Source organism: Aulostomus chinensis, chromosome 11, assembly GCF_037954235.1.
Source record: "Aulostomus chinensis isolate RoL2024-O1b breed Wild chromosome 11, RoL_Achi_v1.0, whole genome shotgun sequence".
Taxonomy (NCBI): Eukaryota; Metazoa; Chordata; class Actinopteri; order Syngnathiformes; family Aulostomidae; genus Aulostomus; species Aulostomus chinensis.
Genome location: NC_141330.1, coordinates 26,347,706 through 26,363,506, shown reverse-complemented (window position 1 = coordinate 26,363,506; position 15,801 = coordinate 26,347,706). Strand labels below are relative to the sequence as shown.

Sequence of the window (15,801 nt, the reverse complement as noted above, 5' to 3'; positions counted from 1 at the left end):
AAAAACTACAGAAATTTTTAAAAGGTGCAGAATGAAAGTTTAAATTTTTCCTAAAATAAAAATTGCAGCAAAATTGTTTTCAAGGTTTTAGTGGGTCCAAAATATCCGTAATACATTCATTGCTTGCAAGTTAGCTGGTTTGAGCCAAAAGCATAAAAATATTGATGTCATGTGTTACCTTTGCGTTGTCACCAACAGAAAGAGCTCAGGAGTTTCAAGGTGTTCAATTAATTGGGGAAATGCTTGAGAAACTGAAAGCTTGATTCCGTTATCTGTGTGAACACCGTTGGACCGGCAAAGGAGCAAGACGAGGGTCAATACAGGTTCAGTATTTCTACACTGGTCGAAGTTGGAAGACCAAAAGCAGCTGAAAAGCCATGCTGAGGTGGCCACTTTTCTGCTACACAGGTAAGCTAAGGTCTGCTAATTAACAGGAGCAATCGCTAACTGACTAACTTTTTCTATTCCACACCTGACCATACAGTAAATTGTGTCAATCCGGCAACCAGTAAAATAGATGGGGAGACACCTACTGACTAGTAGGTGGACGTGTTGTCCACTGCTCCTTTAAATAAAGTTCTTGAGGAAAAATATTTAAGTTACTTTCCACCGATAGAAGAGCAGCTCCTGCTGCTAATTGTGTCTGGAAGGAAGAGGAGGGTGTCTTTTTCTGGTAGGAAACATGATGGACAATAATTGACCAAAACAAAAAAATCAACTTGTTGCTTCAACGAAAATGCTTTTCAAAGTACTGAAAAAAGTAAGTAACAGGCCAAAAAAATGGAAGTGAGGAAGGCTTTAGGAAGAAGACAGTGGATTGATGAGAAGTGTGATATGACATGCAATGAAAATAATTACACGCGTTTATGTATTGTATTTATTGCTGTGTCCATGTATGATGACCTGTCTGCTCGCTTCTTTGCTCGAGTCTCAAGTGGTGATGTGTGGCCACTGACAGGCGTCTGCAGGCTCAACTGGTTGTCGTTGCTCTGTCTTTGTTTTTCTTTGAGACTTGTGGACTGCAGTTGATTTGACCGAGAGACGTTTATAGAATTGTTTGAATCAATTTGAATTTGTCTGACATCACTTTGGCCTTGGGGCTCTGAACATCTGCTCCTCTGCTGTGAACTGACCAGCCAGATGATGTCACAGAGGATCAAAGCTGTCCAGGCAGAATCAAGCCTGTGATGTCAGCTGATCAGTCACCTTCACTGAGGAACTCCTCCCAGTCCATCATCTTGACTGACATTTATTGATCCTTTAACATCACTGAACATTTCCATGAGAACAGCAGATAAATGTGCCAGACAGAGTAGAAACGGGTTCATCATGATTCCACTCATATAAAACGTGAAAATCGTATTGCCGTCTTAAACTGAAGACAAACATCAACTGAATAACAATCACTGTGTACGAAGTATCTCTGACCTGAAGTGTTCATTTGGTAAGTTGCCCAAGTCATTTAGACAACAGGATGAAACCAATGACTGCAAATGAGAGTTTGTGAAAAAGTACTGTGGAGTATCTGAAGACATCTGCAGTAAGAAATATGTAGCATAGTAACAGAATCTTGACTGATGTTTGACCAGCACTGACTTCTTCCATGGACTTGGACCGTGTCACGGTGCTGGACCCCTATGAGGTGTGTGGCCCCTCCATACTGAATGGATAGGAGAAACACCTGGCAGTTACACTGCTAATGTCTGTCCTCCACACAGTTGTGCAGCTTTATCAGCCACGTTGTGTTTTGCCTGCCTGGCTTTGTTAGCTTGCTCAGATTCTCCTGAGTTGGTTGCTGTCTCTTGGATGACATGTTTCTGTCACATACAGGTGGTTATTTCTATTGTGTCCTTTTCTATCTGTTCTTGCAGTTGGGAGTTTTACTTGATGTTTTAATTTGAAAATGTGCTGGAATCACTATCGCAATTGAAGGGGTCTTTCTGTCTGCAGTACCAAGTCCAACCATCTATCCATCCATCCATCACTTTTCTTTACTGCTTATCTGTTAAGGGTCATGGGGGGACTGGAACCTATCCCAGCAACACTGGGTGAGAGGCAGGGTTCACCCTGGCTGGGACGCCATCAGGAGCATTTCGGGGTTCAGTATCTTGCTCAAGGATTCTTGGACATGGTCATCTGGGGAAGTGAGGATCGAACCAGTGACCCTTCGGTTGCTACACAGCCACTTTGAAGCCATGCTGCCTGAGTTCCAAGCCACTAATGGGAAAAATGCGAAAATGAGAACCCAAGCATTGTCTCGGATGGCAAAGATGAACCCCAGCCTCCACTGTCATAACATGACAAAGCCGTGCATGTTGGAAATTCAGATTACTTTGTATGTACTTACTACTTACTTTTGTACATATCATTTTTCCCTGGGGTGATGCTGGATGCAAGGCACAAGCATTTGGCACCGTTGTGAATGAGAGCAGTGTTCTCATTTTGTCACTCCCTTAATAAATTAACATTTGAAATGAAATAAAACATCTCTGACACCAATCAGAGATTAAGTCAGAAGGTCTATCAGGGTATTGACTTTGCTGTCTGACTTCAAACGAAGCAGCAGTCAGAGACTCTGAAGGCGAGTTTAGATCAATGATTCACAACAAGAGTGGATCCAACCTCTAAAATGTCAAAACATCTTAAAGTCCTAAACTGCACTCGGAGATGTGCCATGGTGAATCATCTGAGACTCCATGCAACAGCTGCATATATTCTTCAACTAACACATTCGTGTCCCCACTGTTTTGATCCAAAACAACTTGACATTCGTTGTTTCAACAACAAGATATCAAGGAACATGCATCTTTTCTCCTTTAGAAGCAGAGATTGAACAACTTAACTGACCAGCTTGCAAAGAAAATCCCCAAAGGGCACAAGGTCAAAGTCCCTGGCAAATGTCTGCGCTCATCCAACTGCAGCGAAATCCTAAACCAATGAGACCCATTTATTTCCTTTGAATATTTCCACACAATTAGAATTAAGTGCTTCTCTTCAGTGGTGCAGCCAACAGATGTGAGACTTATGCAAGTTTATGAAAAGTTAAACACAATTCCATCCATCCATTTTCTACCGCTTAGCCTGTTAAAGGTCACGGGAGGATGGATTCATTCACCCTGGACATCCATGGTAGGGCCAACAAATATAGACAGACAACCATTGGCTCTCCCAGCCACGCCTACGGTCAATTTAGAGTCTGGATTGACCTGGTGCCCTCTTGATGGCTTTGGACTGTGGGAGGAAGCTGGAGTACTGGAGAGAACCCAGCAGGAACAGGGAGAACATGCAGACTCACACAGAAAGACCTCGGGCCCGAGCTGGGGCTTGAACCCGGAACCTTCTTTCTGTGAGGCGACGGTGCTAACCACTGCACCACTGTGCCGCCCTGAAGCAAAATTATTTTTGCATAATTCTAGAAATGTCCAGTCCAGTCCTGTCCTGTCCACAACAGTGCAGGGACTAAACCGAGCACTTGTATTCACCTCTAATGATGTAGTCATGATTTCCCCTTTTCATGATTGGCTGATCGGTCCTCACTCCTGACTCACGATGGCGTGGGTTGTTCAGGAATTAACTTGAGTGTTACTTTTCATGGATCAGAATGAGGGTGTATTGGATGGACCATTCAAACTGTTTTGGTTTTGCAGATCCTAAAAAAGCGTTTTGAGACTCCACAAGAGTTTGAGATGCGAGAGCTCAAGCAGCAGGACCATCAAGAGAATGAGGTATGATGGCAGCTTATGATTGTATCCTGGAAAATACTACAATATCTGAAAGTTGCATGATGAACACAGAGCCTGTGTGACAGAAAATGTTCCTCAACAGCTGAAATATGGTAATGTGTGTTTTTACGTTGGAGTCATTGTATCAATCACTACATTTACATGCATGCTGTTATTTCACAAATGATCATATTATACATCAGTTCCACATTATCATGAACATCATTACATTAATATTATCATAACATTACAGTTATCACAAGTCAGCCTTGTGCCATGTGGCTCTTCTGTCTGTTAACAGCCAGATGGGTAAAGGTGAAACAAACTTCCTGCTACCATGCTAGCAGAATATTGTCATTTTCAAAATAAGACCAAAAGCCTGAGTAGTTCTGGAATATTGGGTGCATGTAAATATTTATTTTATTATATTTACATCCAATCTATTTTTCACTAAAGGAGCGGCTGCATGAGGCGAATGTGAAACGAGTCAGATTTGCAGATCCACTCGTGTCAGAACATCAAGAGGTAGAGACATCTAAAATATGATTGTACTGGCAGTTACATTTCAACGAATTCTCAGCTCATTCACATGAAAACAGGTCACTTCTGTTTTCACTTTCATTAACTTATCTGCTGTATTGTCTCTTAAAAATCAGAAAGTGGAGTCCCAGTCAAAGGAAGAGTCAGATGAGACGTTGATGTTCGAAGAAATTGATGTTGAACCTCCTCCCAGTTGCAAGGTGAGGTCTTTTATCAGTTTTTTTTTATTTTAGTATAACGTTTCTCATGCATGGTAACAGAACTCTTCTGATTCCTTTAGAGAGGCAGCAACACCTTCAAGCCCACCAAAGCAGACACCCTGAGAAAAGAGGCGATCGAGATCCGTCAGGCAGCAGAGGAGGTGCAGAGGTACAGCATGTAGTTTACCTTCAACCTGTTTTAAGAGGCTCTTCAATATGATCAGTGTCTTGTACATGAAACTGCTGGGCTGAACTGAAGCCTGTGATTTGTCTGAGGGAATTCTACATGCTGGCTGGTCCAATAATACCTGTAATGGATGGGATGGCCTGTGTGAACGCAGCTATGTGGAACCAAATTATCTTGTTTTGAAATTTCTGTGGAACACTGTGAGTGAAGAGTAATGTCTGTGTGTTGACCCAGAATCAAGCAACTGTTGGAGGGAGCAGGTGAGCGTGTTGAAGGGCGCATCACCACCAAGGAGCCAGTTAAGGACCAGAAGGCTCCTCAACTCCAGGAAAAAGCTGCTCAGTTGATAAAGGACTACGCAAAGAAAAGGCTGCAGGGGGAGAAAGCAATGAGAGACCTGGTGCGACAGGTGGCAGAGGGACAAAAGAACAACAGAGTAGCTGAAGACAAGTTAACAAAACTTAAGCAAAGTATTGGTAAGCTGCTTGACTTCATGTAGTATGAACAAGTATGATCATTTGTTTGTTAGATCCTTTTTTAAATTCTTATCATTTTCATGCAAATACCACAGTGAATGAAGTGACCAAGAAAAATCAAGCGCTACTTCGTAAAGCTCTGGAGGAGGCACAAGCAGAACTCATCCTGAAATTTAAAACTATTAGTGAAATCCTCACTGTTAGTTCACTTCCTCACATGAGATTGAAGGCTCTTGCTGGCACTGAGGTAAGTGAAAGAAAGGATAGATGTCTTCTCACAGTTCACACACTTCCTTCCTTCCATGTGTCATGGTTTTTCCTTGTGTCCCATGCCAGCCTGCAGGCCAGGATCTCATGGAACAGATGTCCCTGTCGGAGCTGCAGAAGCGGCTGTTCCGCCTGAAGGAACTGGAGGAAAGTGAGCGTCATCGGCAGATGGCTTTCGATGCCAGTAGGAGAGAAGTGGTGAAAGCTGCTGCAATCAGGTGATGATAACACTGTCATATGTGAATGTCTGTAGTCCTAGGGCTCAGAGCTGATGTGGGTTGGGAGTGACCCATGTGAAGCAGTGTTGTTCATTTCACCAAGTCAAATGTTTCAATTTGAAGAAGTTGAGCAACGAGAAACCCACCAACCCAAAGTCATGGTATTTTGCATGTTGCAGGAAAGCTGAGAACGCCCGCAAGGAAGAGATGAAGCAGAATCTGAAGAAGAAAAAAGCAGTGGTGAAATCGCTACAGAGTCGAGGGAGGAAGGAAACGGAAAGACGTGACTTGAAGCCAGCTCCTAGGCCGCGTGTGGAGTTGGTCTGCAGAGAAAAGTGCCACGGGCTCACCTTGAGGGCTGACCCTTTGGGACTCACACCGTGGTCAAATCCGGACTGTCAGTCACCAGAAGGATGGTTGGGTATCTCAACCACCCAGCCTGGTATCAGAGGAAGATCAACTGGAGGCAAAATCTCCACAGATAGCCCACATGATGGACCCGTACCGGCAATAGAGATGTTTCGATACCATCTGTTCCTTCCCAATACCAATACCTGACATCAAGTATCTGCCAATGCAGAGTACTGATTTGTACAGGTATGAACTGGCGGGGGGTGGGGGTGGGGGTTATACTCTCCAATAATCAAAACAATACGATAAAAGAAAATATTGATTAATAAAGAAATGAATCAACACTGTAATGTGGTTGATTTTCTCGATTCAATGAAATTAGCAAGAATTTTTTTAACTGTTAATGAAGCCCCAATTTTGACAAATAGAAGATTTTTCAACTATTATTGTAGTTTTTACAACTGTAGTAATACAGCAACTCCAAAGACGAAGACACAGAATAAGATGTCCTTGTGGAATTCATTGTATTGTTGGAAAGCAGTTTCCCGTGTTCAGAAGTACTTAAGTCTTAACTCAAGGATTTATTATTTTACATCACTTCATGTAAGGTCTCGTAAAATTGGGACAATGGACTTGTCAGACCACCAGTTCACCTCGATTTAAATTAAAAAAATAATAAGAACAAAAATACTTTTTCCTGGAGAATCAATTTGATTGTACGTAAAGGCAAAATGAAGGCAGAAATTGTCCAAATATGTCCAAATAGACATTGCGCAGAAAATTATGGAAAAATAAAAATCAGATCAGATAAATTTATGAGGTTGAAATTCAGAAGAAATTGAAGCTGCTAGCAGCGTTGTTACGGGCCTGATTCCCATTGCTCCAACTGGGGTGAATGAGAATTTGTCCTTAATCCTACGATGTAGGTAAAAAAAAGTGGTGATACTTTTAGTTTCAGAGATAGAAGCCTCAGTCTGAGAGTGCAGAGCTTTGAGCTGTGCCTTCAAGAACCCCTCCCCCGCTGCTCTCTAGCCCCCTGTGCTACCGTAGAGAGGAGAGTAGGAATTTTTCAGACTTTATCCTGTGAAAAATGCTTATAAATGCCCAGATTTTGGTCAAAAGTTGAATGTCATATATATTTGTAGGGATTTCTGTCAGGAATGTAGTGATGTTTGTTGAAGTTCGCCGACTTCACCGGGTCCGTTGATGAGAAGAGATCAACCGGAGTCGTCTGCTTTTGACAAATCAACACTTTATTTCACACAACAAAGCAGACACAGATATATCTGGAGACCCACTACATGCACCTTGAGAGTGCAGCAGAGAGTCTGAATAAGATATTAACAGACAATGAATATATGCTTGAAGCCGCACCTTTTTTGCATAGGTAATTTTACACTCATGCATATCACACTTCTTGATTAATATATCTTCACACTGGTCGTCCTGTCCCATTATTCTTGTTATTCAGCCTTGACAGTTCAGGTGCCACTAGCAGCCTGCACAATTCAACCCAAACAATCACATCATGCACTGATACACAATCAACTCCTGATATGGTGGTGCCATATGAACACAACATGATCAACAGCTCATTTTCTCACAATTCCCCCTTTTGATCTCCTTTAGGAGATCACTCTAATTAGTACCGTTGAAAATCAGTTTCCTCCTCACGACCTTCTGACTCATCAATTAACAGAGGCATCATCTGTTGTCTAGGGTGTTGTCCCAGATCTTGTTTTTCGATGATAGCAGCAATCAGCCTGACTGACAGGGCTCTAATACACGGTATGCAACAACATCCACAAGTAACAATGATTCCCGCAAATGTGGCCATGGACATCAGAATAGACATGATTAAACCTTTCCGTTTCCCAAAAACATGTGTCATCCACTCTTCTAAGGTATTGCCCAATCCAGAATGTTCCTGCATAGTTTTTGACAGGGTTCTGAGACCCTCGAGAGCTCTAGTAACTGACCCATCAGGTGCAGTATTGTTGGGGATGAAGGTGCAACACATTTCACCGAACATAGAACACGCCCCCTTTTCAGCTAATAACATATCTAAGGCCACTCGGTTTTGTACAGCCATCAAGGAAGTGGGGCATAATTGCTCTGCCAACGCAAAATGTTATAATGCACATAGTTTATTCTATCAACATTCTTGTTGGGGGTTATTGGAAACAGACCGGCCAGAATGGGAATGTTTTTGAAACCTGCGGCGACTTGGTCAGCTAACTTATATTCCCTTGGAACACCCCGTGGAACCCCTATGGCATCAATATATGTAGGCGAGTTGAAGGTAGGATCAAAATTAGTGGTCGAGCGTTTAGAGAGGACGTGACGTCTTCCGACGGCGGGTGAGGGCTGCACTGGAGGGATTAGTTGGATGGACCGTCTGGTTCCCAATCATTACTAAAGGGGCGGCCAATCTAACCATAGCACATAGACCTATTGTATGGTCTGGTACTCGGACAAACAATCGGTTTTCACCACAGTAAAAATAGAGGCCGGCTCTAGCCCATGTCCCAATCAGGCTGCGATTGTTGTGAGTAACATTACACCAGTCGAGGGGGATTTGACCATAATTGTAGTGGGCTCTGGAGATGTCAGATCAAAACAGGTGTAAGTTTTATTACCCGGGTGTGGTGTGAAGTGTCCCGTGGCGGTGTCATTAGGAATTGGCAGGAATAGGCCAGCCAAGGTAGTACAGTTAGTGGGGGTCGCAGCATGAGTTAGTCCCAATAGACAACTGTATCCCCATTGGTCTGAGGGGTATAGGGGAGCCGGTTCGGTATAGAGTGCAGGTCTTGCAGCGGCACAAGCCACACAATCTCCTACTTCTTGTTCATGAGCGGTGGAGGCAATCCAACTTGACCATAAATTGCTATCTTTGTAGCCAGTTGCACGGGCGATGATGTTGACAGGTTTGAGTCGGGTATAATCTACCGTGAGTATTTCTTTATCTGATTTTGGGCCGGGGGGCGGTGTAGGGGCTGATGGCTGTGTGACTATCCTTGGGAGGTGAGGGTAGCATAGTAATTTTGATCAATCCCATGGTGTCAGTGCCCGGATGTTCCACCCCTAATATCAAATACATGGGGGGGGGGGGGGGGGGTTTGAATGCTTGTTGCTGTTGGAGGAAGGTAATCGAGGCCAATTCAAGGACAAGGTTACCGGATTTTGAGTGGGACTATAATCACGCTGAAAATTGAACTGCTCCCATAAGTCCCGCTCTGAGGCCCCGATGGGGGGTTGCCATACTCCGCTGTAGGACACCCCTTTGTTCCACGTGTTACACCACTCCCCACTTGCCTTGCCCCCGGTGAGGCACCTTTTATGGACAAAGTAGTCAAAACACACATATAGGTCATATCCTCTCTACGAGCTGTTTCTTCCCCTGCAGTTGATTACTGCACACAGGTCAAATTGGAATGAGGTGGTAGTCCCACTGATGTATTTTAGTTCAACTCCCCCGTATCTTCTCAGACACTTGTCAGTTGGGGTCACGGGTGGATCTCCCCGTTTTACCATTAGCCTCCCCCTTCTCTCAGGCAGTTCTATGAGAATAACAATTAGTGCAGCGATTATGACACTTAAAACTCCTCATCCAACCAACACCCTGTGGTTCTCCCACATCCCCATTTCACTTCTTTATTTCACTAGAATAAATGAATGCAAAACAAACTTTTAATACACTTGATTCAGCTTTAAGCTGTTAAAACACAGTGGTGCCTGTGAGGGCTAACTTGAGCATAGCGCCAAGAAAAGTAAAACATACGACCAGCCAGAGGATGATGAGCAGAATCAATTGTCCATCCTCCATGTTGTCAGCCGTTCTGGGTGGTATCTTCTTTCTTCAGTCACAGGGGTTGACTGCCCTGTGACCTTGCCACTGACCAGGGATTATTTTGCCCCTTTGTTGAGGTCAGGGTTTGAATCTGACTCACCGTCTTTGAAGGTCTGCGTGGATCTCCTGGACCGATCTGCCTGGTTCCTCTGCCGGTGCGCACTGGCTCCAATGGTACCACTTGTCTCCTTTCCCTCTGAGTCGCACCGCATGGGACGTCCTCTCTGTCACCTGGAATGGACCGGTCCACCTAGGTTCAGCCCACTTCCGCTTGATGACCTTCAGCAGGACCCAGTCAGCCGTGGGGAGGATGCCCTCGACCTTCGCCTGTCTTTTGTCCTGGACCTGTTTGGAGAAATCTGAAATGAGAGCTTGGAGTTCAGTAAAATATGCTTTGTGCCCTCTTTCGAATTCCAGCTCCACTGGTGGCAGGCCTGCTCCTGGTCCTGGGAAGTGCCTTCCTGTGGAGAGTTCAAATGGGGTGAAACCTGGTCCCTGATTAACAGAGCATCGAACTGTCATTAGAGCCAACGGTAGAGCATCCAACCAATTCAATTTTGTCAGTGCACAGATTTTAGCCAATCTTTGTTTGATGGTTTGGTTCATTCTTTCCACCTTACCTTGTGATTGAGGGTGATACACAGTGCCAAACGAGTGCTTCAACCCCAACATTGCCTCCACCTGTTGTAGATGTTGGTTTTTCAAATGTGTCCCATTATCTGATCTAATTTTCTGTGGGAACCCGTGCTGAGGAATGTATTGATTAATCAAAAACGTCACCACTGACTTGCTATCCTCCTTCTTTGTTGGCCACACCTCTGGCCATCCTGAAAACACATCCACACACATCAACACATACCTGTACCCTCTGACCATCGTCCCCATGTCCGTGTAGTCTATCACAATCTCCCTGCCTGGCCCGGTCTCCAACGGAAGCATACCTGTCTCGGGTTTAATGGTTGGCTTAGAGTTGTACAGGGAACATATGGAACAGCTTTTTACCCAATTCTTTATTATGTCTGATAAAAACAGATGCCACCATTCTTTCAGATTTTGAGTCATCTGAGCCACTCCCACATGACCGATTCCGTGTGCTTCTTCCAGTGCCCGCTCTCTGATTCCAGGGGGCAGTATTAGCCGTCCATCAGGCCCTCGCCAGAGCCCCTCAGTTTCAAGTCCTCCTCTCTGTTTCCATGTTGTCTTTTCCTGTGGTGAGGCCCCTTTTTGACATCGGCTGATATCAATCAGTGTGACCTGTGGAGAGATTTGTAGTTCTTCTTCCATACTCACCATTTGTAGTTGGGGCAGATAACCTGTCGCTCTTTTTGCTGCCGCATCTGCTTCTCGGTTCCCTGTTGCTACTTCTGTAATGGCATTGTCATGACCTTTGCACTGTATGATAGCCACCTCCTGGGGAAGTTGCAGAGTTTCTGCTAATTCTCTCATTTCCCGCTCGTGTTTAATGGGTTTGTTACCTGCCGTGAGGTATCCTGCTCTGATCCATTGTCCCAGTTCCACATGTGCTGCTCTGGCGGCATAGGCAGAGTCCGTATAGATGTTTCTTTGTTTTCCTTCTCCTAGTTTGAGAGCTGCAATGAGAGCCATTACCTCTGCTTTTTGTGCGGATTGCTGTCCTTCTAGTTGCCGGGCCTCTATTGTCACCCAGTTGGGTCCTTCCTTCTTCACCACCGCGCATCCTGCTTTCAGTTTTCAGTGACGTGAGTACCCTTAGGGGGTGTCCCATCACTATGTGTGCTGTTTTTTGAATCAGTTTTGCTACCCCTGCTGCATATTGTGTGCATTTTGGGTGTCGTTTTTCCATCGAGTCTAGCATTATGCTGATGTACATGAGTATGCTCCTTTCTCCCCCTTTTTTCTGAAACAGAACACCGTTAACCACTCCTTCTGTTTCAGAAATGTCGAGGAAAAATGGAGACTGGTAGTCGGGTCGGGCCAGGTCTGCGGCCTGTGCTAGTTTCTGTTTGAGTTGTATGAAGACTCACTCGGTGTCTTTGGTCCAATTTAGTTTAGCATTGAGGTTACGCATGCCATGCTCTTTAATCAAGTTACGGAGAGCCTGTGTCGTGCCCGTGTATTCAGGAATGTAATTGCGACTGTACCCAGTCAGACCAACAACATTTCCTTTACAGTCATGGGCTTTGGGTGATGCAGAATGGTAGATCTATGTGCAGGCAACATGCCAGCTCCTTTTCGCAAGACTACTCTGCCCAAAAAGGTAACTTGTGTCCTGACCGCTTGGAGTTTGTTTTTACTGACCTTAAAACCACGTCCAGCCAATCGGATGAGGACAGCCTTTGTTGCAGCCAGGCACGCTGCTGGTGTCGGTGCTGCAATGAAAGGGGTGATCCATCTTTTCCCTACCGTGGTTTCTGGGAATGTGATCATGTTGTAGTGCAACTGTGTCTGTTACTTTTAGGTTAATGCAGTAGGTTTTGCAGGTGGGTGAGAACGAGACAGCAGGTATCTGAGTCGTTATCCAATCGGTGGCTGCTGTGGCCTTTTTGACCATCGGGCCAAGATCTTTAACTTGATGGTTAGGATGTAATGCGAGGGAAACGTGTGGAACTGCTTCGTCCTGCATACGATACCATACCATCTGTTCCTTGGAGAGGATTGTGGCCGCGGCTGCACCCTCTGGACCAGCATAAATATTTTGTGATGTGATTTGCCATTGTTTACCTTCCAGGTGTGCTTCAAATTCTTCCTGATACCACTCATTTCTCATTCGGTCGTAGAAGAGGGTAACATGAGGTGGGTCGGGCGGAGGGATGTAGGGCTCAAGTAGGGAGATCCAGGGTTTCCACTGCAGGCAGGCAGACAGGAGGCTATTACATAGGGGGGTTTCAGGCTGTAACATACCCCAATAGATGTCCACCAGCTCATCCTCCAGTGGCTTGAGAAGGTACTGCCCTGCTCCGTGGGTGTTAGGATTACATCGGAGGAATGTTCCATCTGGTAGAGTCACAGTGAGTCCATCCGGACTGCACAGGATGGAGGCTCCTAGTTTGATGAGAAGATCTCGCCCCAACAGGTTAACAGGTACACCCGGAGAGACAACAAATGGATGCAAAAGAGTCTGTTTACCTAATTGGGTTTTCAGTGATATTGTGACCGGCAGTTTCTGTCCAACCCCAGAGAAGCCCACGATGTTCACTGTTCTCGAGGAGATAGTCTCTTGTGGTGGTTCAGAGTTTAGAGTTGAGAGTGTGGCTCCCGTGTCGACCAAAAATGACAGGTCGTCATCCAACACCCTTAGAGACAACATAGGATCTGCCTTACCTATGTTATCTGGGTTTCTCTGTGGGGTGTCCCTCCATTTCATCCATCCATATTTCTCTATCAACTTCTCCGTTCCTCTGTCCCTGCCTAACAGTGAGATGTGCCAGCCAGTTTGTATGGAGTTCACCCGAGCAACTGACCCAGTCAAACAATATTGTCTTGTGAGGTTCTGTTCATTTTGTTAACACCACTGGGTTTCCGTGAAACAGAGACGTTATGTTTGAGACACACAACTCACTCTTTCCCTTGGAGAGACTTAAAATTTCCTGGTCCACTGTGACCGCACAATATAAAATATGTAATAGAATCCGGGGTCCTGAATTCCCCTGGACTCCAACCCAGCACCTTATAGAACTTTAACCAAAGGCCCTATTCCCTCGTCAGAGAATAGTGGGGTTGCCAAACCAAGGACAATATCAACTCTTATTCACTCTTTTCATCCTTCACCATAGACTCCATAATTTGGAGCATAACACTAGGACACAGTTAACTCTTACTTTGGTAAAATTCTCAAATGTGCAGAATTTGTTGTAACAGGTTTCTGCCTACCGTTTTCTGTTGGTCGACCAGAGTTCATGGTGTCCTTTGTGCTCAGTCAAAACAGCCCAAATAAGACCTCACTCTCATCCCGGACGAGCCCCCAAATTGTTGAAGTTCGCCGACTTCACCGGGTCCGTTGATGAGGCAAGGCAAGGCAAGGCAATTTTATTTGTATAGCCCGTTTTCACAAACAGTTTGTCTCAAAGGGCTTCACATGGCATCATAACAACATCCTCTGCCCTTAGACCCTCACATCGACTGAGGAAAAACTCCATAGAAAACCCTTTTAACAGGGAAAAATCTGAGAAACCTCAGGGTGAGCAACAGAGGAGGGATCCCTCACCCAGGACGGACAGACGTGCAGTAGATGTTGTTACAGACAAGAAAACAGTTTACAATACAAAATGTGGGAAACACGGAAATGTTAATAACAGCTGAAGAAGGAAGCTTCTGGTAGGGGAGGCAGGGAGAGCAAGCCAGCTTGATGGGGGACTGGATGGCAGACTGGTTCATGGGAGGGGAGGCAGGGAGAGCAAGCCAGCTTGATGGGGGACTGGATGGCAGACTGGTTCATGGAAGGGGAGCGCAGGCCGGTGTAACAGTAGGGAATAAGAGGGGGGGGGGCGATGCAGGCGGCGGTTGGGGCTCTGGTGGATCTGTGGAAACACAGAGAGACTGCGAGACACCAAGGCCAAACTACAAAGTGCAACAAGTAATGGTAATGACAGTTACAAAAATGTGCAGGGAGGAGAGGAGGAGAGAGGGGGAGAGGAGAGGAGAGGAGGGAAGGGCTCCATGTAACCTGGTGTGTCCCCCAGCAGTCTAAGCCTGTAGCAGCATAGCTATCAATGGTTCAGAGCTACCTGAACCAGTCCTAACTGAAGGCTCTGTCATAGAGGAAGGTCTTAAGCCTGGACTTAAACGTAGTTAAAGTGTCTGCCTCTCTGACCCATGGAGAGAGCTGGTTCCACAGTAGAGGAGCCCGGTAACTAAAGGCTCTACCTCCCAGTCTGTTTTTATTGATACTGGGAATCACTAAAAGACCTGCATTCTGGGAGCGGAGTGCTCTGGTTGGACAGTAGGGACTAATGAGCTCTTTCAAATAGGATGGAGCTTTATCATTGAGAGCCTTATAAGTCAGCAGAAGGACTTTGAAGTCGATTCTAGATCCTACAGGAAGCCAGTGGAGAGAAGGTAAAGTGGGAGAGATGTGTTCTCTCTTCTTAACTCCCGTCAAAACCCTCGCTGCAGCGTTCTGGACCAGCTGGAGACTCTTTAGAGAGTATTTAGGACATCCTGACAGGAGAGAGTTGCAGTAGTCCAGCCGAGAAGTGATAAATGCATGCACCAGTTTTTCAGCATCACTCTGGGAAAGGATATTCCTAATCTTAGCGATACTTCGCAGATGGAAGAAGGCGGTCCTAGTCACATGCTTTATGTGGGAGCTGAAGGAAAGGTCCTGGTCAAAAATGACCCCAAGGTTCCTTGCAGTTGTACTCGAAGTTAGGGTGATGCCATCTAGAGTAGAGATCCGATTCAAGAGTGTGTCCCTGTGGTGTTTAGGTCCAAAAATGATTACCTCAGTTTTATCTGAATTGAGCATTAAGAAGTTAGAAGACATCCAGGATTTAATGTCTTTCAGGCAGTCTTGCAGATGAGTAAGCTGGCTTGTGTCGTCTGGCTCCATCGACAAGTAAAGTTGTGTGTCGCTCTCATAACAGTGGAAGTTGATCGAGTGCTTCCGGATTATGTCACCTAATGGGAGCATGTAAAGAGTGAAGAGAATCGGTCCTAAAACTGAACCCTGTGGCACACCATATGTAACTCTGCTATACTCCGAATGGTCATTATTAACATTAACAAACTGAAACCTGTCAGATAAGTAGGACTTAAACCATTTTAGGGCAGTTCCTTTAATCCCAATGTCATGGTCTAGTCTCTGTAGCAGGATGCTGTGGTCGATGGTGTCAAATGCAGCACTGAGGTCCAAAAGGACAAGCACAGAGACAAGACCTCTGTCTGAAGCTATAAGAAGATCATTAGAGACTCTGACCAGTGTTGTTTCAGTGCTATGGTGTTCCCTGAATCCAGACTGGAAGGCTTCAACGAGCTCGTTGCTGTGCAAATGTTCATGTAGCTGCTCCAGGGCA

At 45.2% G+C, this 15,801-nt stretch overlaps 2 protein-coding genes across 3 annotated transcripts; one reads left to right on the top strand and one right to left on the bottom strand.

Annotated features, from left to right (window-relative positions):
• Positions 1-1,294: 1,294 nt before the first annotated feature.
• Positions 1,295-6,213, top strand: LOC147253877 (uncharacterized). 2 transcript variants are annotated; one of them, XM_086217416.1, is made up of 9 exons: positions 1,295-1,444; positions 3,648-3,725; positions 4,179-4,247; positions 4,379-4,462; positions 4,543-4,631; positions 4,884-5,125; positions 5,221-5,372; positions 5,462-5,610; positions 5,790-6,213. In XM_086217416.1, the coding sequence occupies exons 2-9, from the start codon at positions 3,687-3,689 to the stop codon at positions 6,166-6,168; spliced, it is 1,203 nt and encodes a 400-aa protein (XP_086073542.1). In that variant the 5' UTR covers positions 1,295-1,444; positions 3,648-3,686; the 3' UTR covers positions 6,169-6,213. The 2 variants fall into 2 exon arrangements, with proteins under 2 accessions (XP_086073542.1, XP_086073541.1); XM_086217415.1 differs by having other exon boundaries at positions 1,295-3,725.
• A 5,876-nt stretch (positions 6,214-12,089) lies between these two features.
• Positions 12,090-13,097, bottom strand: LOC147253876 (uncharacterized). The gene has a single exon (XM_086219061.1). It carries the CDS (start codon positions 13,095-13,097, stop codon positions 12,090-12,092), a length of 1,008 nt encoding a protein of 335 aa, XP_086075187.1.
• Positions 13,098-15,801: the final 2,704 nt, after the last annotated feature.

Bases quoted from the DNA above. Each gene is read 5' to 3' on its own strand.
- LOC147253876 (XM_086219061.1), bottom strand. From the start codon at position 13,097: ATGTTGTCTCTAAGGGTGTTGGATGACGACCTGTCATTTTTGGTCGAC.
- LOC147253877 (XM_086217416.1), top strand. From the start codon at position 3,687: ATGCGAGAGCTCAAGCAGCAGGACCATCAAGAGAATGAG. The intron at 3,726-4,178 runs GTATGATGGCAG...TTTTCACTAAAG, and splicing joins AGGACCATCAAGAGAATGAG to GAGCGGCTGCATGAGGCGAA. The intron at 5,126-5,220 runs GTAAGCTGCTTG...CAAATACCACAG, and splicing joins AAAACTTAAGCAAAGTATTG to TGAATGAAGTGACCAAGAAA.